Source organism: Ixodes scapularis, unplaced genomic scaffold (assembly GCF_016920785.2).
Source record: "Ixodes scapularis isolate PalLabHiFi unplaced genomic scaffold, ASM1692078v2 ptg000597l_1___fragment_1__unscaffolded, whole genome shotgun sequence".
Lineage (NCBI taxonomy): Eukaryota > Metazoa > Arthropoda > Arachnida > Ixodida > Ixodidae > Ixodes > Ixodes scapularis.
In genome coordinates this window covers 5,008,664-5,028,567 of record NW_024610006.1, presented here as the reverse complement: position 1 = coordinate 5,028,567, position 19,904 = coordinate 5,008,664, and the positions used below count along the sequence as shown (strand labels likewise).

Genomic DNA, 19,904 nt, shown 5'->3' with positions numbered 1-19,904 from the left:
CTTCCTGGTACGTAGCGGATGCGTGGTCCCTGCCTGCCCGGGACGCGTCTTTGGCCGGTGTACTTAGCATCCTGTCCCTCCCACGCAGTGAAGTGGTCCCGAAGTGGCTACAGAGTATGTCGCGGGAGCTGGCATGTCACGTTGTCGGACGTTGCAATCCTGGCAGTTGGTCGTAGAAGTTTTGCAAAAAGAGGCAAGCGAGCGAGGGTGGCGTCGTCGTCGTGGCATGCCAACTCCTGGCTGCTCAAGCGTCTGTGGATTGTCAAGCTCGTGTGCGACCTGCTGTAGAACTCCACGGCTGCGACGCCGCCGGGGGTCACGGCAGGCGATGGCGCGCCACTTCTGCGATGTCCTCAGTCAGAAATTGAGAGAGGACGTGTGAGGATGCAGTAATTACACCAGTCGGAGACACGTTTTGCCACCATACCCACGGGGAGGAAGGCTGCGCGTCGGCCTGCCGCCTTGGTGGTCTTGAGGCAAAGCACCGGCCTACGGATCCCCAAGTGGCAGGTCCGAATCTCGGCCGAGGTCCCTGCAATTTGATGGAGGCTTATTGCTGGGAGCCAACATTTCGGTTGCGTGTAAAAAGGTCCCCGGGCAGTTGAACTCGATCCTCAGTTATTTAGTACGCTTAGGCGTACCGAATGCCCTTTATTGGTTTGGCACGTAAAACTTTGATTTGATTCGCTGGGTCGGCCCCCCGGAACGTGGGAGTGAGTGTGGCCGCGCATTCCCAGGACTACATGGTGCTGCTGCCCGAGGCATTCTACGAGGCGACGCTGCTGCAGGAGCGGGTGCGCCACCCGTGCCTGCGGGGGGGCAACATGGCGGGCCCTTGCCGCCAACTGCGCTACCCGGCCCTGCCGGACACGGCCGTGCCGGTGGCCGCCGCCCAGGGAGCGGACGGACAGGGTGCCCCCGTGCAAATTCTCGACGACGCGGACGTCCTGGAGGTACGAGAGCTCGGCTCGGGCCGTGGCTTGAAAAGCTTTCTTGTGGATATCTCCAACTCGTGTGCTTTGTCTGAGAACCGTGTGGCAGCACTTCAAATGGCGCTTACAATGTAGGTAGGCGTCATTAGTAGGTAGATAGTAGGTAGACCTCAATGTATCTACCGGCCCTGGGCCGGTTTGCTGATCAAGGTGGGTATCGCTCTCGACGGGTTAACCACCCGGAAGAGGAATTTTGAAGTCACTACGCGGGGACAAGAAACCAGGGTATCTAGCGCATAGGTGTACGGCTGCCGTAATTTCCTTCCCTCTTTGAATACTAAAGTTTGATTCCAGGCACAAACACAGGAACGAACTCGATTATGGCCGCCAGTGAAGGTTTCGGTGTCCACGGTCCTCCAGAATCGATTCGACAAACGGCGTCGACCCACACCCTCCTCAACTCTGAGTTTTTGAGGAACCGGTGAAAACACAAGCTTGGGTTGCGCAGCAGGTTGTTTGCACAACCCACAGCTTGGCAAGGAGTGCTCGGCATTGTGCAACGATGCCAGTCCCTTGGGCTCCTCGCACTTCGGCAGCACGACCCGATTGAGCGAGCAGGGAGTCGAGAATCTTTGTGCACGGTCGCTGAGGAGCACTTACAATCAACAACCACTAAAGCGTAACATAACGAGCAGAAATCTTACGCTGGGACAGCTGAAAACAAAGCAGAAAAGCATGGTAAGGGAAGTGGCAATACGAACAAGTAACCTGCTTGAGTGCGGACGTGACGACGGGGCCCAAGGTTTCTTGGGCCCCGACGCCAACTCGCCGAATGCCCGAGGATAAGCTGGTGGTAACATCTTTAATATCGGTTTTAGAGTGGATCGCACTTTCTCATTAGCGTAATATTTTGGCAGTGCTCGTATTTAGTCTCCGTGAATCGATACCAGTCACTTATTTTAGTTCGACAACTAATTCGAGTTACCCTTTAAGGGAAGACATGGGTCTTTGGCACTAAAAACTCCCTAAAATATCATAGTTTTGGAAATTACTATTTTAAAAATGCAGCTATTTTTTTTTGTGATCTACCACTTTTTTCATTTTTTAGACCAGTATTTGAGCCATGATATAATTTTATAGTACCGCTGCGGGCTGAATTTGCATTGAAGTTCGTACTAAAACAGTGCTTTCTTAAGAGGGATTCACCGGCAATTTATTTGTAGTCTCTTCCTTCTAGATGGTGCTAAACTTTTCCGGAACAAACGACCTGCTCCCAGTTTGGTATGCAGCTCAGGGTTGGCTTGGGACACAAGTTGTTGACCGTCGATTTAGGCGAGCTGTAGATATTGTTCGCGGAACATGAGCCAGTGATGTAGAACTGGCTCCAAAGTTAGAACCACGTTTCAACCATTTGAATGCACCTATTTAACGTGAACGCCACATTTGTCGATTGCGTTGTGCATTGGTTGTATACGCTGGTTGTCTTCATTTGCAGACAACCTCTGTACTGTCACAAGTTATGGAGTCGCCAGCACAACCGGCACCTTGATTGCATGTACCGGGCTCGTCTGGTGACAACAAATAGGAGGCAGTGCGTTGCGATGGAGTTTAGCAGCGAGAATTTCGCTGTTAAACTTCGCTTCGTGCAATCCATTCTTTAGACGTGGATAAATGATGACTATCGTTTGATCATGTACAAATTGCAATCGTAGGCAGAGAAGGACTTTTGACCGGTACAGTTTTCAATGTTCGTACTTATGCATGCATTACTCGCTTTCTGTTGCAACGAACATGCGCATGCTAGGCCATGAAGATCGCGAGCTGAGCTGTGTGGTGTTCAATAGCCGAGTAGTTTGTAAACAAAGGGCTTAAAGCCGGTGCAGTGCTCAATATTCGTGCGCATGGTGGGTGCTTTGCTCGCTTTCCGAATCAATGAATAAGCGTGTGCTCGGCGGAAAAGATAGCATGCTGGCTGTGATTTTGTAAACATCGGAACGGTATATAAGCATCTGTCAGCGTCTGCTCTTGCACGCTATATGGAGCACAAAAATTTAACGAAAAAGAGAACACATCCTTAGCTTCTTATATCAAAATGATAACAATGCTTTCCTTTTGGCTTTTTATAAATATGCATATAAATGTATATACATACGCAGTTATCCCGTGTCGTAGCTGTGTATGCTTCCATCACTGTTCCGTTCGCAGCAATATAACCTAGTTTGGACACAGTATAGCCTACAAAGCAGTTCTTTTTTGCGTCATAAGACCCGTGATCCCCATCATTGTGGCGGTCGCCCCCGGAGCTGCACAGCGGGCCCATGGCTCACCTGGACGAAGACCACGGGTCCCTGCGGCTGGACCTGCGAGTGCCCAGGGCCGGGCCGCACGCCCTGGTCTTCTTCTACCACTCGCTGGACAATGACGGCTCTGTGGCCGCAGACCTGGTGCTGTCGGGCGCCGACCGGCTGGCCACGGGCAGGGCAAACTTCCACCACTGCAACTACAACCTGCTCTGCCGACAGGTGCGCTGCACGGGCTGCTTTGCTTCCGCCGCGCTCTGCACACTGCTCAGATGTTGTGTCCATCCCACCCATTCCATGTCTTGGTTCTGGTGCCGAGTAAAAATGGTGCCATCGTTTTTGCGAGATTCGTTTAGATATTTTGTGCCCTTTCAGCCTGTTCTTTCGCCGGGAGATCATCCTCTCATCTTGTTCGATTGATTACACAGTTTTATTTCTAGCACTGGCCTGTTACACAAGTTCCAATACAACACGTGTCTCTCAGGTCACATGTCATACTAAAAGAATGTGATGTGTAACCTAGTTTGGTGCATTTTGCACCATAAAACGCTTCATCATCAGGTTGCTTTGTTTGGAGGCTAACCTGCGGAGTTGATGGCCTTTCTTAGGGCTAATATGTCATGTGCATAATTCATTCCTTGAACATTGAATGACTACAATTACTTACCTGCATCACTTCTATCAGTTGTTGACTACACACTTTTGTCGTACAGCTATTGCGAACTATCAGTTCCTTATTGTTTAAAAATTGTACAAGGCCTCTCAGAAAAAAACTTTACACTCTTTTTAGTTACGAAAATTACCTATACACTCCGTGCGGGAACTATAGGGGGCGCTTTGAAAAACGCGAGCAGCGCCGCTAGCGGAGGAGCTGGCGTTCGACTGTGAGACGCGTTCAGCAGCCTGCGGCGCCTTTTCGCATGCCAAGCTGTGGCGGCGGAAGCGCGCACAGACGAAACTTTTGCTTTTTGAGCTGATAAGTTGAGGGTGACGTTGCATGAGTGCTGGGGCAGAAGGGCATTTAGCTGTTCTCCACTTCTTATATATTGAGTTTGAGTCGTAATTAGGGGTAATTTCTCTAGTTGCGGCCGAAAAAGGAGTTGGAGTAATTTTCCGAAAAACAAAGAGGGCCGCCACCTTAATTGATCCGAGTGGGAAATTTATTTCGCTCGTCACTGTAAACCTAGGACTGCTGCAAAGATGATATTTGGAGGCGAGTGAGATGTTCACTAAGTTTGTGCACGAAGAGTGCCAAGTTTCTTTAAGACAGCAGGTGTGAAAGTTATGTTTTTAACGAATAAAGAAATAAAGCTGTACGGGATATCCAATATTGGTCCCTAAATGTGCCTACCCGGTTACCACGGGGATGCCACCAGGGGGAACCACGACAACTGCCTCATCTGTGCCTGCCCGATCCCGTTGCCCTCCAACAAGTGAGTTCCAGTGACAGGAAATCAAAGACGACTGCTTGACACCCGCTTCTTTTTATTTCTTTTCCAGCTTCGCCGACAGCTGCGAAGTGTCTCCGAGCGGACAAGAGATTAGCTGCAACTGCAAGAAGGGCTACTACGGACCTCGTTGCGACGTGTAAGCATGACCTGTCTTGTTTTAACCTGTTAATGGGCCGAGGCATCTCGGAGTGTGTTGGAACAACTGCAAACTCGAGCAAAACTTTGGATGGACAAAACTGATGACCTATTGGTCTGTTGATACCTTCTATTGGCATAGGATCATTGGCTGCTTCGGTCTATCAATGTATCATTCTGCACGTATTTGGTCTTTTGACATACGAGCCCCATGCATAGACGCACGACTGACGTCGCACCACTGCCATGACGCTGCTACGGGCGCTGATACTTTATGCGTGAATCTGGTTTCTGTGCACACGCAGTGCTCACACCTGGCGTTGGCAAACACGGACTTGTTTGTAAACACCCTGATGTTGGTCTATAGGCATTTTACCGAGAGTTTCACGAGAGATTCAGTTTCTCCTGGATATGTGCATTTTTTGAGCCTTAATTATTTTTCTTTCATGCATGCACGCTCTTTGTTGCACAGTCACAAAGCAGGCTCACAGAGTTTTGGCTAAATGAAAAAACCGGTCTTCCATGCAGCTGTGATGCGGGCTACTTTGGCGAGCCCGACGTGATTGGCAGCAGCTGCAAGCCGTGCGAGTGCAGCGGCAACATTGACCCGGCCAACCCGGCCTCTTGTGACTCGGTGACGGGGGAGTGCGTGCTGTGCCTCAACAACACGTCCGGACCCGCCTGCGAACTGTGCGCTCCGGGATTCTACGGCGACACCATCTCTGTCAAGGACTGTCGCAGTAAGCGCTTGCCTGCTCCAACTGACAGTCCAACTAGGGAATGGAAACATCTTAAATTAAGATGCTTCCCTTCGCTAGGGTGTGAGAATGAAACCTTTGTGCACTGTTACTGTGCAGATATTGTGAAGGATAGCGTATTTGCAGGTTTAGTATCTTACAAAGTGTTCTGTAATAGTGGCATCATCATTGGGTGAGAAGTTGCGGGACTTATGACGCAGGGGGTAATTTTTAGAGGTATCACCATTTAAAAAGAAAGAACCTGCGTAAGGGTTCTTTTATCTTAGAAACTAGGTTGCTCGAAATGTCTGTTGCAGTACATCGTAACGCCCATTGTGGTACATTGTAACATGAAATGTTGTAAAGGGATTACATACGCAGGCATTTACTCGCAACATTGCACTCGATCGTTTATTGTGTAAGAGGGCCCCGTAGCTTTGAAGCAACTGCATCCATTGCCGGCAGTGTAACGGGAGCCTGCGTGCTTTCTCTCGCAGAGTGCTGCTGCAACCAGTGCGGCATGCACTCCTGCAATCCCCTCCAGGGCACCTGCAACTGCCACTCCAACGTGGAAGGGAGCCTCTGCGACTGTTGCGCAGTAAGCTGCCGTAGTTGACCGCTCATCACCGCAATATCACTGTGTCATCCTGCACCCTCTGGCAGTATGAGTGGTATACGCTGTCTCGTGGTGGCCTCCCATTTGGCCGAGTGAAAACTGTTCTGATGTTAGCCTGAGACTGAGGCAGGAAAAGAGGAAGTTTCAAAGTAGAAGAAAAAGGAACAGTCGAGGATACGTCTCTATGAAAACTGTAGTTTCATTGGAAGCATACAAATAACATTTTATCTTTTGATCGGAAAACAGCTTAGGATTGACTAGGATCGTAGAAATTTTCAAATAATAGTTTCGATTAATACACTATTCAAAATTTGCTTCCAGGTGACTGTGATATTAATATTTCTTCAGTGTTGATGACGGCGGGTCAATCCCGAGTGCTGTGTTTCTTGCCGAGCACTGGTGCTCCGTGGAGAAGCAGCACCCGCAGATGGTAGCTCCGTGGGTGCTGTTTCTCCGGAGCGTACCGGTGCTCGGTAAGAAACCTGCTCAATGGGGCTATGCTGCCGCGATCAGCGCTTGGAAAAGTAAATATTGGAGTTGCGTGAGCTTTGTGAACGTTATCATCTGTGTAGCGGTAAAATGAAAAGAATTAGACTGTGCTTATTATGCAGGAGCATATATTAGAGGGCAACCTGCGTTTATCATTAGTGACTGCCTTTTCGTTGTACATAAAATACGAGATTGAAGAAAAGATTTTTTTTATGCACAAAGATGTAGTATAAATCCCCTCGATTACCGTAAAATACCGATCAAGCAGGTACTCAAAATTTGAAGATAATCGCGAAAAAATAGGGGATGGGCGCATGTGAGGTCATCAATTTTACATGTAGGGTGGTTCAAGTCACCAGGCTTGATCTAAAATGGACCGTAAAAATCGACTCCTGCACGTAGCCATGTAAACTTTTCGTCAAAGGTGTATTTCACAGGTCGGTTTTTTCTTGTAAAATTACAAAAGCGTAGCTCTCTTTCTGTAAAAATTAAGGCCAAGAACCTTGCCAGGGTCTAAGGCAGGCAGCAACGCAGATGACAGAGTTCCGGTAGCGGGGTGTGTTTGGCATTCGTATTGATAGATGGCGCTCCCTCCTGATTGCGACGGCTCGCGACCACCGTGGTTTATTAAAATGAATATAATCTTTTTGAAATGTACCTTCGGTTAAAAAATAAATGCAAACAATAAAAGCAAAACTTAAGTAAAGAAACGCGTCTGCATAACGGTGGCGCTTTTTCTGCCAACGGATTTCGTCTGCTATCTTTCGCTGGTCGGCTGCACCTTTAGGCGCTGCTCTCCGACGCCATCTATCAATACGAACGCAAAACACACCCTGCTACTGGACTTGGTCGTCTGGGTCGCCGTCCGCCATAGACCCTGGCAGGTTTCTTGGCCCAATTTTTTTTACTAAAAGAGAACTACACTTTGTAATTTTACAAGAAAAAACCGACCTGTGAAACACATACACCTTTGACGAAAAGTTTACATGGCTACATGCAGGCGTTGATTTATATGGCCCATTTTAGGTCGAGCCTGGTCACTTGAACCACCCTTATATATATGTCCTGTGCATATTTTTTCAGATATTTTAAATTTTGAGGGTAGGCGCTTAGTGCGGAATGGGTGGATGCACAGTATTCTACGGTAGGTATATCGGGGTATCTCTAAAAGTTTAAAACCTTAGGCATTAAACTTTCTGAGGCCGCAGTCCATAAATATAGTTGTATATGAATTTAGCTTAGAAATGGACTTCTAAGTGAAAGCTTGGGAACACCCTTATGAGTTCAGCAGGATTTTCGTTTAAGCATGGTGCAGTAGTGAAAGGCTCAGAGAAACTCTTCCATATTCGATTAGAAAATATTCGGCCAAAATCACTATCCGCATCAAATTCGCTTTGAACTCAAAATCCCCTCGTGCCTAGAGTAAACCCATGGAATCGGTATGATGCAAATGAGAAACAGATGTCTTGTGTCATCGTCAACGAGCATATGTATTGGTGCCGTGGCATACTCGTGTCGGAGTGCTTTCCCTAGTGGAGTAATTTTCGAGCTTATCAGCTTCTCATCTTATGACCATAACCTCTCTGTTTGTGGACCATTTAAAAAAATTCAAACGCCAAAAGATTTATCTCGTCGAGCTGCATGTGTTAAAAAAAATGTGCTTCAAAAAACTACTTTCTTTTTACAGCGGAGCTGTTCAGGGCTAGTTTCCCCAGCATCGTGTTCGTCAGCAAACAAATGATTACACAAAACTCTGGACAGCTACCGCCATCTGTGAGTGACGGTGGCAACCAGACAACTGGCTTGCCGGTTGTCTGGTTGCTACCGCCGCTCATAGATGGCGGCAACGTTTCCAGCCTTTTTACTCTGGTTTTCACCAGAGTGGAAAGGCTGAATTTCTGTAGGCGTCGTCTAAGAAGTCGTCCAACAAGTTGTCCTTGAGGTCGTCTGACCATAGTACAGCTTTGCTGGTCTTCCTTCTTCACCAGAGTGGAAAGGCTGAAAGTTTTTTATGTAACATTTGTTGAGAGCTGAAAAGTTTCTGTTTACGTGCTTCAAGAATGGTCAGTCGTGGCTTGATGGGACATATTTTAGGCCTTTGTTGGCTGCTGAAGATGCTCTCGAGTTGACCGACCGGGTTCTTTCTATTGCACCTCATTTCTGGGTTTCGGCACCAGATGAAAGGACTTCTGGTCGTTATTTTAATCGGCAGTAAACTTTTACGTGTCATTTCTGCATTGAAGGAAGGATGTCAGCCAGTTGAAATGGTTGAAGCTCATGCTGCTGGTTTTGTTCCCAGTGGCTCTTTCCTCATCGCTGTTTTGCCTAGAAGTTCTAAAGTACCGGCGTGTTCTTCTTGGCCCGCCTTTTAAGGATGCTCAACATTTTGGGCGGACAAACCGCCCTTGGGCTTGCGGTGAGTGAGTGGGCGTGTGTCTGGCCGTGCAGCCCAACCACTGGGGGTTCTCGGAGTGCCGAGGCTGCCGCTCGTGCGACTGCAGCCTGGCCTCTCAGTCCAAGCAGTGTGACCTGGAGACGGGACAGTGCCCCTGCCAGCCGGGGGCTGGAGGGCCGCGCTGCGACGTCTGCGAGCCGGGCTACTGGCGCTATTCGGCCGACGGATGCATCTGTGAGTGGCTCTTTCGCGAGCGCCCACAATACCGGCGCATCTTCAATCGTGGCGTTCATTGCGCCTTTATTTCTGGTTTCCCGATATTCGCCTCTTGGTGCCGCCTCATGTGTTCGTCGTGTCCTCGTTTTTGGCTTTTCAATCCTCGTTTTTGGCTTTTCAATTTCCGCCTCGTGATGTCGCGTTTAGTTGCTGACTGTGATTTAAGCAGGGGTGAAGCAGCAGTTATGGTGGACGTCTGTTTTGCTGTAGGGTCAGTCGACGGAGACTCCGGCAGCCAGGAATTGAAAGGCTGTGACAGTGGCGACCCGTTCGTAGCTTCGCCTTCTTTGCTCGCACTTTTGAGACCAACAGCGAGAATTGCGACCACTGGCGGACCCTGCCACTGCCTCCTGGGTTGTAATTTGTTGCCGCTTTTGTACCACTTTGCATGCTCGTGCAGTATAGGACATTAAACGCACCTGTTGGAAACTTGTTTCAGTTACTGTAGTGACAAGTCATTTATGGGTGCCTGTAATAGTATTAGAGGAACGCAACTATGAGGGCGTAACTATCGAGAAAAATTGTTTATGGCCAGTGATTGAACTTTGATTTTGTGCAAAAACCACCTGTGGAGAATCCACTGTTTGGTGCTTCCCCCACTTTTTTTTTCCTCAGTCATGTATGATAACGATGAGGGTGCAGACCTTGTTATATTGTTGGATACTGTAAAGAACTTTATCTTTGCGAGCTCAATATTTAGTCATTTTTGGAGGCACAAAGTTTTGCGATTTGGAGTAAAATGTTATGGGAAAGGGGCGAATATTACCCCTTTCCCCATGGGGTGATATATTCGCGTAAAAGATGTTTTTCGAAATTGTTCAAGTTGCGAAATTGGCAAAAATTAGGTCCTCAAGAAAATCAAGTAATGTGTAGCGTTGAATGCCGAATAGTGACTGCGAGGGATTGTCGTTTGGCTCTAAAAAACAAGGTCAGATGGGTAGAGAGAGCAAGCTGGAGCAAAAAAGGCAGTTAGAGAATGGATTTCGTCGAAGCCAGTCGCCCTGGCTTTCGTTAAACAATCTCACCATCACCAACAAAGTCGTCGGCCCAGGGGAGCGCTTCAATTCTCAATATGTATCTTAGAAGTAATAGGCTGCCTGAGTCAGATACATATTCATTAATAAATATATAAAATCCATAACGCACAATTTTATTACCACTGAAATGCAGAAAAACATGTCAATTTAGATAAACTTTCAACAAAAAGGTTCAGGGGACTGAAATGACCCCAAGGACTTCTTGAGTCTGACATCACATTCTTCTCTGTCCTTGTCCTCTGGTTTTGGTTCGAGCTTGCTTTTTATAGAAACTCTATAGAAAAAACATATTTGGGGTAGTGTCCTGGCATCTAATTTCAGTGCTTTGCATGGAAAAGTAATTTTTATGGTTCGTCGGAGGGCGTTTCATGTGGCAGATGCTCTCCGAATGTCGTCCAACAATGTGCCTCGTGTTTCAGCGTGCAACTGTGCGGCCAAGTTTTCGGCGGGTGCCGTGTGCAACCAGCAGACGGGCCAGTGCCAGTGCCTGCCCGGCGTGGAAGGGGACAAGTGTGACCGGTGCCCCTACCGATGGGTCTTCGTGGAGCGCGAGGGCTGCAAGGGTGGGCTTCCATTCACCAGCCATGACAGGCTCAAATAGGGCGCCTTAAATGCGTGGTCACATTGTGAGGGTTTTGTGAATGTATGAAGAGTTCGCAATGTCATGTGATGTCATGGTGTGACGTGGCGTCACCTTGTCAAGTGACGTCAGGCTTCCTAATATCTGCACTACTGTTGACAATGTTCTCTAGGCTTGTGCACTGCTTTGTTGTACCACTGCCTCTAGTGGGAGGGGTTTTCTTTGCTGACAGTCAAGAGAGAGGGGGGGTCTGTCACAAAGTTTCAGAATCCTTGAACACAGAAAAGAAAGACGCGTCGTGTTATGTTGCAGAATGACCTCATGTCATCGTCCTAAGACAGATGCCTGCAGATGAATGCACCCTATAGATTCAAAGAATAAGTGCCAGAAAAAAGGAAGCAAAAGGAGTAGGTGTCCTTCTGTGACAGAACACGTAAACGTTGCAACCAATCGTATAAATCAAAAGGTTAAAAAGATTTTTTTAAGGTTTGTCATAGGCTGACAACCTCTCTGGGTGGCACATATAATTCAACTGCTTTATTTTAATGATTAAAAAGCATGAGAGGACAACGGACACAGAAGGAGACACAGACACAGCGATAAGCACTGTGTCTGTGTCTCCTTCTGTGTCCGTTGTCCTGTCGCGCTTTTTAATCTTTAGGAATCACCAACAAGCCCAACTTTCTACTCTCGTCTGCTTTAGTTTTATTGCGCACATCACGTGTGGTAAAGGAACCGTTGCGCATTACAGCCAGTAGAATTGAAGAAGCAGTTAAAATATTTAGACTGAACTATGCGTGGTGCGATGGATGGCCGAGTGTGTTATTGCATACCGGCTCGTAGCATGAGGAGCGAATGCTCGTGCTGCAGACCCCAGGGATCCCGGGCTCAGTCTCCACCGCTACCCATTTCTATCTTTACAAACATCGTACCGACGTGCGGTCGTCTGTCACCATTGCGCAGTGCACGTTAAAGACCCCAGGTTGGCAGTTGTACTGCACTGGATAAATTTCTCAGCTACAGTCCTAAGAAATCTGAAAAGTCTACATTCCAGTCGTTCTGATTTACAGAGCGAGCTTGGCAAATGATGAGGCTGGATATATAAAGACTTAAAAAGCATTGTGCGCTGCGCGACTGGGCATGACGTTTCATCGCACCTACTGTCTCAGCAAAGAGTTCTTTAAGCCTAAACATAGAGTTTAAGCTGGTTATAACAGACTTTGATTTTGACCGAGATTTCGGTCTGTTGTAAGAGGAGTATGTTGTATCAGATATGAAGTTGAGTCAATGGCATGTAAAGGAAAACCAACCGAACTTCATAGATCGGTATGTTATATCCAAATGTTTGTTGTAACGAGCTTAGACTGTATTTACAGCCTTGTCATTTACCGAGCTCTCTTTATGGATTGCAGCGATTGACTCACCCAAGTGCTTTGCAGGAAAGTAGGGACCAGATGTACATTGGGGCTGTCTTCACTTCTTGCCGTCTAAATGTGCACACAGCACAATTCACCGATGTGCGTTGCTTACGGACGCAGAGTGTGGCGAGTGCGTGCACGCCCTGCTGGATGACACGGACAGCCTGGAGCAGATGATCGACAACATCGGGGACGAGATGCGTGACATCTCTTCCACTTACCTGGCCAACCAGCGGCTGCAGCTCGTCAACCAGACTGCGCACGACCTGAAAGTGGGTCCCTCGTCTTTCTTTCAAATTATGGGATGTACTTGTATTTCCCCAAAGAACTGTAGTCATCAAAATTGGCGGCATGTTTGGTCAACCTCCCAATCGCATTTAAATGCTGTAGCTTTAAAGGTTAAGCGGTGCTTATAGTTTGGATGGTGCCTGGGGCAGGGTTTCTTATGGAAACGAATTGCATCACACCATTGTCTCTTTCTGACACTGAGCGCGCTTCCCTTCAGCACCCCCCGGATGCAAAGCCTTTGCACTGAATTTTCTGGGTCACCTAGAGAAGTGAAGCACGCTTTCTCGCTCTTTCCACCCCTCTGCTCTTCGTGCCACCTTACACCACCTGCTTCTGCTCCTCCCGTTTTTGCGTGCTGGGCTTGTAGCTCGGTCAGCACCGCACTCGGCTTCCACGCCGGTGGCGGGTTCAATCTCTGGCACCGGTCACCGCTCTTTTTCGGAATCGTCTAGTGGTTAGAAACTGACCTACCTACACATTTTGTGCTTGGGCAGCTCCTGAGGTTGGCTGGCCCTATAACGCTAACGCCTTAAAAGTGCAGCTCCTTGCGGAGCATCAATTATTTTCTTCTTTATGTAGCAAATTAAAATATATCTTGGTGGCATTTAGATTAGCTGTAAATTATTTTATCAATTAAGACTACAAATTCCAAAGGCCAAGAGCATTGTTTCCTTCTCCCACAATCAAATCTTGTAAGAACTACCTCGCGCTACGTATGAACCGTGAGCAAAGCTTACTTTTTTCTTGAGTTATTGAGAGCAATGTTATTAGGTGCACTCAGGTGCGGAAGTTTGCGTAGGCGCTCTGGACCTGTTTCATGTAACATACCGTAAAATACCGAGCAAGTGTCATGCAAAGTTAAAGATAGCAAGTGGTGGTTTGGGCTGGTAGGTCTGTCGTGTACGAGAAAGCGGCACCTAATAAACGTAAGGAAAAAAATAGACAGAAACAGTACAGAGTGCTCCTGTTTTGTCTATCATTGCCCTGGCATTTATTTGGCACTGTTTTCTTGTACGGGAGATCATTTAAAAATATGGGGATGAGTGCTTGTTCGGTTTGAAAGCAGAAAAGCAGAAGGGCTACGTGGTAGGGCAGGTTTTTGTTTGATCCGATTGAACAGTATAGGAGATATATAGGGGTCTGGCAAAACCCTAATTTTCAAAGCAGACATGGCACTCTCGTCAAGCCTGCTCTACTGCATCGCGCTGTCTTCTTGAAGAGGCATCCAGTGTGGTGAAGCACTTCAGTTAGCTCGGTGGGCTCAGAAGTTTGTTGGGATGGACGCTTCATATTTTCTCGGCTTATATTTGAAATGTTTCTGTAGTAAGGGGTGGGCACTTATTGAGACATGGGTGCATACTCGGTTTTGAATGCGAAAGCATTAACTGTCTCATGAAGCGAGCCGACGTCATCACCTTTGAAGCCACGCAAACGGCTCTTAAATGCTCTCCAAATCAAGCTAGCTCCCATTCGCCGGTTAGCCATGGCACCTTTTACGCCGTTTCGATCCCATTGGCTAGCGCACGTCGACCAGGCTCCCATTCGCCGGACACGCGGCGCCAGGTCAGCGCCAGCCGGCGCGCCAACACGCGTAGAGCAAGAATGATGCACATGCTTTCGCACTCACAACTCATAAGAAGTGCTTAGGTGTACCTCAGTTTTTTTTCTTGGTATTTCAGGCTTCAAATCTCACCGGATTTCATGGTGGACACCTATGCTCTGTGTATTATTGGTCACAAAGGCAGTGTTTTCCAGCTCGCTCAAATTTCCTTCTTTTGTAATCGACTGCGTCTGATGGAGCAGCTGATGAGATAAAAGAGCTTCGGGTGGTACTCAGTTTTTATACATACCACTTTTTATTATGGCTAAGACGAGCCGGCGCTCGAGAAGTCGGCTTGTTGAATGAAATGGCTCCGGCATATGCTGCCGATCTAGTTCTCAAGGGGGAAAAAACGGAGTACTGTTGGGTTTAAACGGATACTTCAACAATATTTGAAAGATTCCCGTTGTGTTCAAAAATAGGTTGAATATGATTCCTAATATCCGTAAATGACAATCGCACGTTTGTATATTGATTCTGGTGGCTGTATTTTTCGTTATAAACGGCCCACTCTGGCAAGCGCTCGGAGAAGGCCCAGCGGAGACCACGTGACATCCAACGCAATCGTGACGTAGGTCGTCTCAAGACGAGCAAAGCTACGGCGAGGCTGACGTCGAGAGGATGGCCTAGTCGTTCCAGCCACCGAAGCGGCTGCTTTTGTACGAATTTTGAGCGACGGGTTAATCTTCTATAATCTTGTAGGGGGACAATAACGACTACTGCGGCACACAAAAGGCATTCTCGGGAAGAGGGGAGTTCCTCCTTTCCCCCTTCTCTCGTCGTGGCCGGAGGCGAGACAACCTCCGTCACTAGCTGTCAAGGTTCCTAGACGGACATTACAAGCGAGGCGTTAGTGACATCCATCAGGTGCTCTTTGCTAATCGTTTAATTAGTCTTAAAATTTCTTTTCGAGCCTTTTTTACAAGATATTGGTATGTTCGATGTGATGCTGCTCCTTTGAACACATATAGACCAAGAAATGAGCGCCGAAATTTTGTTGTAGTACCCCTTTAAGCGACCCAAATACAGCCCCAATTCTTCAGTTCTGTCATTGATCGAGCTAATAAACAATTCCTTACATGCAAACGAACAGGGAAAATAATGGAAAATGTTCCCAGCTTTATATTTGGATATATATAAATTTTATTATGCTCACAATGGTATGGTCCCTTTGAATATATTATCTGAAATGGGCTCATACTTCCCAAGTACCATGTTGAGGCCGGACTTCATGGAGCAAATACGGTGAAATAACACTCAAACAAACTTTGAGGGACCTAAAAAAAAAGTTTGCTAAAGTGGGAGTTCACTTAATTGGATGCAGTGGACATAGTGCTGTTTTGCTGGGCAAGTTTACACAATTTTCTTCAACTGTTTGTTTTAGTGGTGTTTCACCGTATGCCGCAAACAATCAATGAACTTTACCCGACGGCGCGTTCGCTTTGTGCAAAGTCTAACAACTGCCGTTGCGATGCCACGTGCAGAGCAAACGTTGGTGCACCGAATTTGTCGCCTCTTTTTCTCGACAGAGTACTCTCCGTGCTTTGCGAGACTACGAGAAAATAAAATAAGACGCTCTTTCCCTCGACAGGAGCAGCTGATGAGCTTCAGCGGAAAGCCCGCCTCCCTGGACGTGAGCCCCCTGGCGCAGAACGTCAGCGATCTGGAAGCACTGGCCTCGACAGTGCGCAAGGACGTGAGTCATTCTCTCGCCTTCATTACTATGGTGCCTGGAAAGCTTCTCCGTCCACCCACTCACATCATGAAGTGTTGTCGCCTCCCACGATCCACACAAAAGCGGAGGTAGATGCGGTAGGCTGCTCTCTGGCTTGACTCTCCACAAAAGCTTCGGCGGCCATTAGTTGCGATGCGTTCGCTCCTAGTTTTTTGCCAGACCTTGTGGTTCTCCTTTGGGCCACTGCCTTTGGGAGTACCACGTTCGCGGTGAGACGCTCTACCACGAAGCGAGTTCGTACTCGCATGGCATGCTGCTCTTTGAGCGCAATCAGACACCAGTCACGTTGGTGACGGTGATAAACTCTGTTTATTAACAACGAAACAAATAAGAAAACAGCGGCTATCAGCTGGTGAACGCCGTTGGTGTGGAAATCGCCCACGGCCGAACAGTCGTTCACAAAGATACAAAGGACGAGGTAAATGCTCACCGGTGCGCCGGGCGGTTCCCCGTTGTCGCCGCCGCCGAATCCCAGGAAGAAGAGAGAGAAAGATCTCGCTGTTCGCTGGTTTTAAGATAACGGCGGGGCGAAGTGGCTAATCAAGGAGCGACACGTCTATCTCCTTTCTGCGGGGGTTCATTACGAAAATCGCCCCCAGGGGGGAAAGGAGGAAGCCACTCAGTGATAACCAGTGCCACCTCTCGCTACGTCAGCGCGGCCGCCACGGCGCGCCAAAACGCTGACGCGACAGAATGTTCAGGGATCACGATCCCCACAACCTTCTTCGACAAGCTGTCAGGATCGCGACGTCCGACAGCACGACATGATGGCTTCTGCAATGCCAGTTGCCACTCGGAGCCGCTTTTGATGCATTGCCAGTATGGGATGCCAAGCTCACCGGTCAGAGACGCGTTTCGGGTGCACAACGCCTGGAACACGCCTTTGACTGGTGTGTTTACTGCACTACACTCTCTGTGTGTTGCAAGTGGCTGGGATGTGGCCTCAGATTAAGTCGCAGAAGACGGTCTGTCATGCTGTTGGATGTCGCGATTGTGACGGTTGGTGGTAGAAATGCCGGCAAAAAAGGCGACTGGAAACAACGGTCCCCGCCGTCCCAGTGTCCCATTTCGGGTCTGCTTCGGTTTCCATCGACCGTCTGGCTGCTAAACGAGCTGCAGCGGAACAGGCATCTGCAGCTCATGCCGCTGCTCCGCCACCGCTGGGATCACGCCGGCGCGACAGACGTGCAACGTGATCGGGTGGAAATGGAGGAATCGGCAAACCGAGACGTTGTAAATCACGCCACGCGTAACGGGTGCTGTACCTCTGGGGAGGGCGCGCAACCACCGACGATTTCTGCTCTTTTTCGTGCAGGCTTCGAGCCTGGCGCTCTCGGCTACGGCGAACAACCACACGGCGTACAAGACAAGGCTGGAAGCCGACCGGGAAGAGCTCAACGTGGAGAAGACGGTCCAGGAGATGCGAGGTACCGTTTTGTGCGTTTTAATTTAAAGCTCGGCTGCTTCCGTCGAAGTAGTTGACGACGTGTCACGACGGCCGACGAACGAGGAAGCCAGCGTGGACGAGGGTAGAAAGGAAAGCGGCTGGTGAGATTTAAGGGTCAGCCAGGTGTCTTTTTAATCTTGACAACCGCTTCCTTCTTTCCCTCGTTGGATTTGTGTCTTCCTCACTAGACCCACTGAGTAAGCTACGCTCGGCGTATCGGCACTGTATTCCCCCGATTGTCTTGCGGGCATTGCCATTTTGTTGCCTGTGCAGAGCGGGTGCAATGGGCGGCCATTACGATTTGAAAATGCGGCTTTTCGCACTTTAGATACGGCGTATTTCCTGAAATTTCAGATAATGTGTGTCGTAAGTAGGGCTCGATGTTTTCGATGACGACTGAAACATTGTGAAGAACTGGGCAATTGTGTTGCATGTTAAACGTGTGGCATCTATGCTCTCTTTTTGTGCGTTAGTTTTTGTGAGCTGGCTTAATGCGTGGCATGTGCACTCGATTCCTGGCGCTGACCCGGGTTTTCAAAAGGTGTGACAGGGTGTCCAGTTGACATCTGCCAGACGCAGAGTGGACGCCCTGCAGGGCTTTTCTTCCAAATAGCAGCTCTACTTACGCCGACGTGTTGTGACATGCTGGAAAAACGCCCACTTAATAAATCTTAATGGTCTGGGTGCGATTTTCACTAAGTGCAAACGCACTTTTACTGCCGATGGCCTCTTCCCCCCGCTCAAAACGAATCAGTGTCAAGCCTTACAGCCACACTTTGATCCAGGTTTTACTTTTGGGCTTCACGAAATGCAGAGCTCCTAGCCAAAGAATGTTTTGCACTAAAAATTGGAGGAAACACCAAAGAAACCCTAATTGGAACTGTCCTTGGATGAGAGAATTCCAGTAAGCTTTGGAGAAAGAAGAGCCTTATGTACAGCTTTATTCTGTACTGACCCGGGACAGCCCCCCGAACTGACCCTCATTGCAGCTGCTTTCGTCAAGAACTGTGCCATGCCAGTTTTCTCCTTTCATCTTCTCATCGGTACTAGGATGTTTTACAAGTATTTGCATCACGCGTTTGTTTCGTTGAGGAGCGAGGAGTTCGACGTCCATGTCTTATTTTTTTAACTTAAGCACCCATAAGTGCAGATTTTTTGCCTGACATCCAAAATTTACTATGAAAAACACTGAATCCAAGAAGAAAAATAAACCCAGAGAAAACAGCCCCAAACTAAGAAAAATAAACCCCCAAAAGTGTGAAGCATAGCTCTTCTAGCTGCTCCATTCTGCCCCGTCTCTTTAGACATTCTGAGCAGCCTGACAGCCTTCTCCGAGGGCCTGGGCTCGACTTCTACCGCCAACGTGGAGCCGCTGCTCGACGAAGCCACCCGCATCGTGGAGCTTCTCAATGCCACCGAGTTCATGAGGCCCTTCGCCGAAGCAGAGGAAGAGCTGGCGCAGGCCAGAGAAGGTGGGTGTTTCGTTCACTTCTCCGCCGCCGCGATGGATCGATCCATTGCTTTGGTTCTAATGGCACTAAGGTTGCCTCCGTCGGCCAACCGGACACGCGCTTCGAAAACCGCGCCGGCGATTTAAGATGGCTCCAAATCTACTGCAAAGATGTGGCACCTGCTATTTTTGTCGTCTTAGCATGTGGTAGACAATTGGCCGAGTTAAAAATTGGCTGTCTCTTTAGTAACCCTGTGCGAAGAGTGAATCTTGAGTTGGAAGCCATTTCGAAGCGAATGGCGATTTTGACCGAATATTTTTAAATCGAATATCGAATAGTTTCTCGAAGCCTTCCACTACCGTGTGCCATGCGTTTAAAGAAAACTCCAGCTCAACTCATGCAGGTTGTTCCTAACCTTCCACTTGTCCGCATCTAAGCTCGGTTAATTTTCTTATAGCTATGTTTATTAACTATGTCATGTAAACGACAAAATTGTCACAGCTATCCTAATCGAGGGGTGTTATAAGTCGGCTTGCTATATGCAAATATTATTTTTCCAAGTTCCAATTTGGCAACAAAAAAGGCTTCTTATGAGTTGTGAATGCGAAAGTATGAATGTCGTTCTTGCACACGTCCTCGTGAAGTTGCCGCGCCTCGCTGACACCGGCCGTGCCGCAGTGGCACAGAATCAGCTGCAGGAATCGGCCGGCATGCTCCGGCAGCCGTGCCGCCACCCGAGCGCGCCAGCCGATTCCATTTATTAGTGCGCTGGAGATGCGGGCAGGCAGCGCCATGGATTGGTGCTAATTGAAACTGACGCACGGCGGCCTCATTTATTGGCCGTTTTGTGTGGCGTTTTATGCGGCTTCAAAGCTGGGATGCCTCAAATCGTGGCTTCACGAATTTATCTGCCATTTCGCACGGCTGATGACATCGGCTCGCTCCATGGGACAGTTAATGCTTCCGCACTAAAAAAAAAAAACGTTCAGCCTTTCCACTTTAGTAAAGAAGGAAGAG

General features: G+C 48.4%; 1 protein-coding gene across 1 annotated transcript in view; it reads left to right on the top strand.

Annotated features, from left to right (window-relative positions):
• LOC120844583 (laminin subunit alpha-like) overlaps positions 1–19,904 on the top strand; it is a gene marked incomplete at its 5' end in the record, with an annotated part of 57,832 nt that overhangs the window by 33,743 nt on the left and 4,185 nt on the right. The window contains 12 exons of the mRNA XM_042287885.1: positions 738–952; positions 3,232–3,454; positions 4,609–4,665; positions 4,733–4,819; positions 5,347–5,558; positions 6,053–6,153; positions 9,109–9,289; positions 10,788–10,931; positions 12,487–12,638; positions 15,846–15,950; positions 17,305–17,416; positions 18,741–18,908. Of these exons, the coding sequence (XP_042143819.1) occupies positions 738–952; positions 3,232–3,454; positions 4,609–4,665; positions 4,733–4,819; positions 5,347–5,558; positions 6,053–6,153; positions 9,109–9,289; positions 10,788–10,931; positions 12,487–12,638; positions 15,846–15,950; positions 17,305–17,416; positions 18,741–18,908 (1,757 nt within the window). The remainder of the gene's footprint in view (positions 1–737; positions 953–3,231; positions 3,455–4,608; positions 4,666–4,732; positions 4,820–5,346; positions 5,559–6,052; positions 6,154–9,108; positions 9,290–10,787; positions 10,932–12,486; positions 12,639–15,845; positions 15,951–17,304; positions 17,417–18,740; positions 18,909–19,904) is intronic.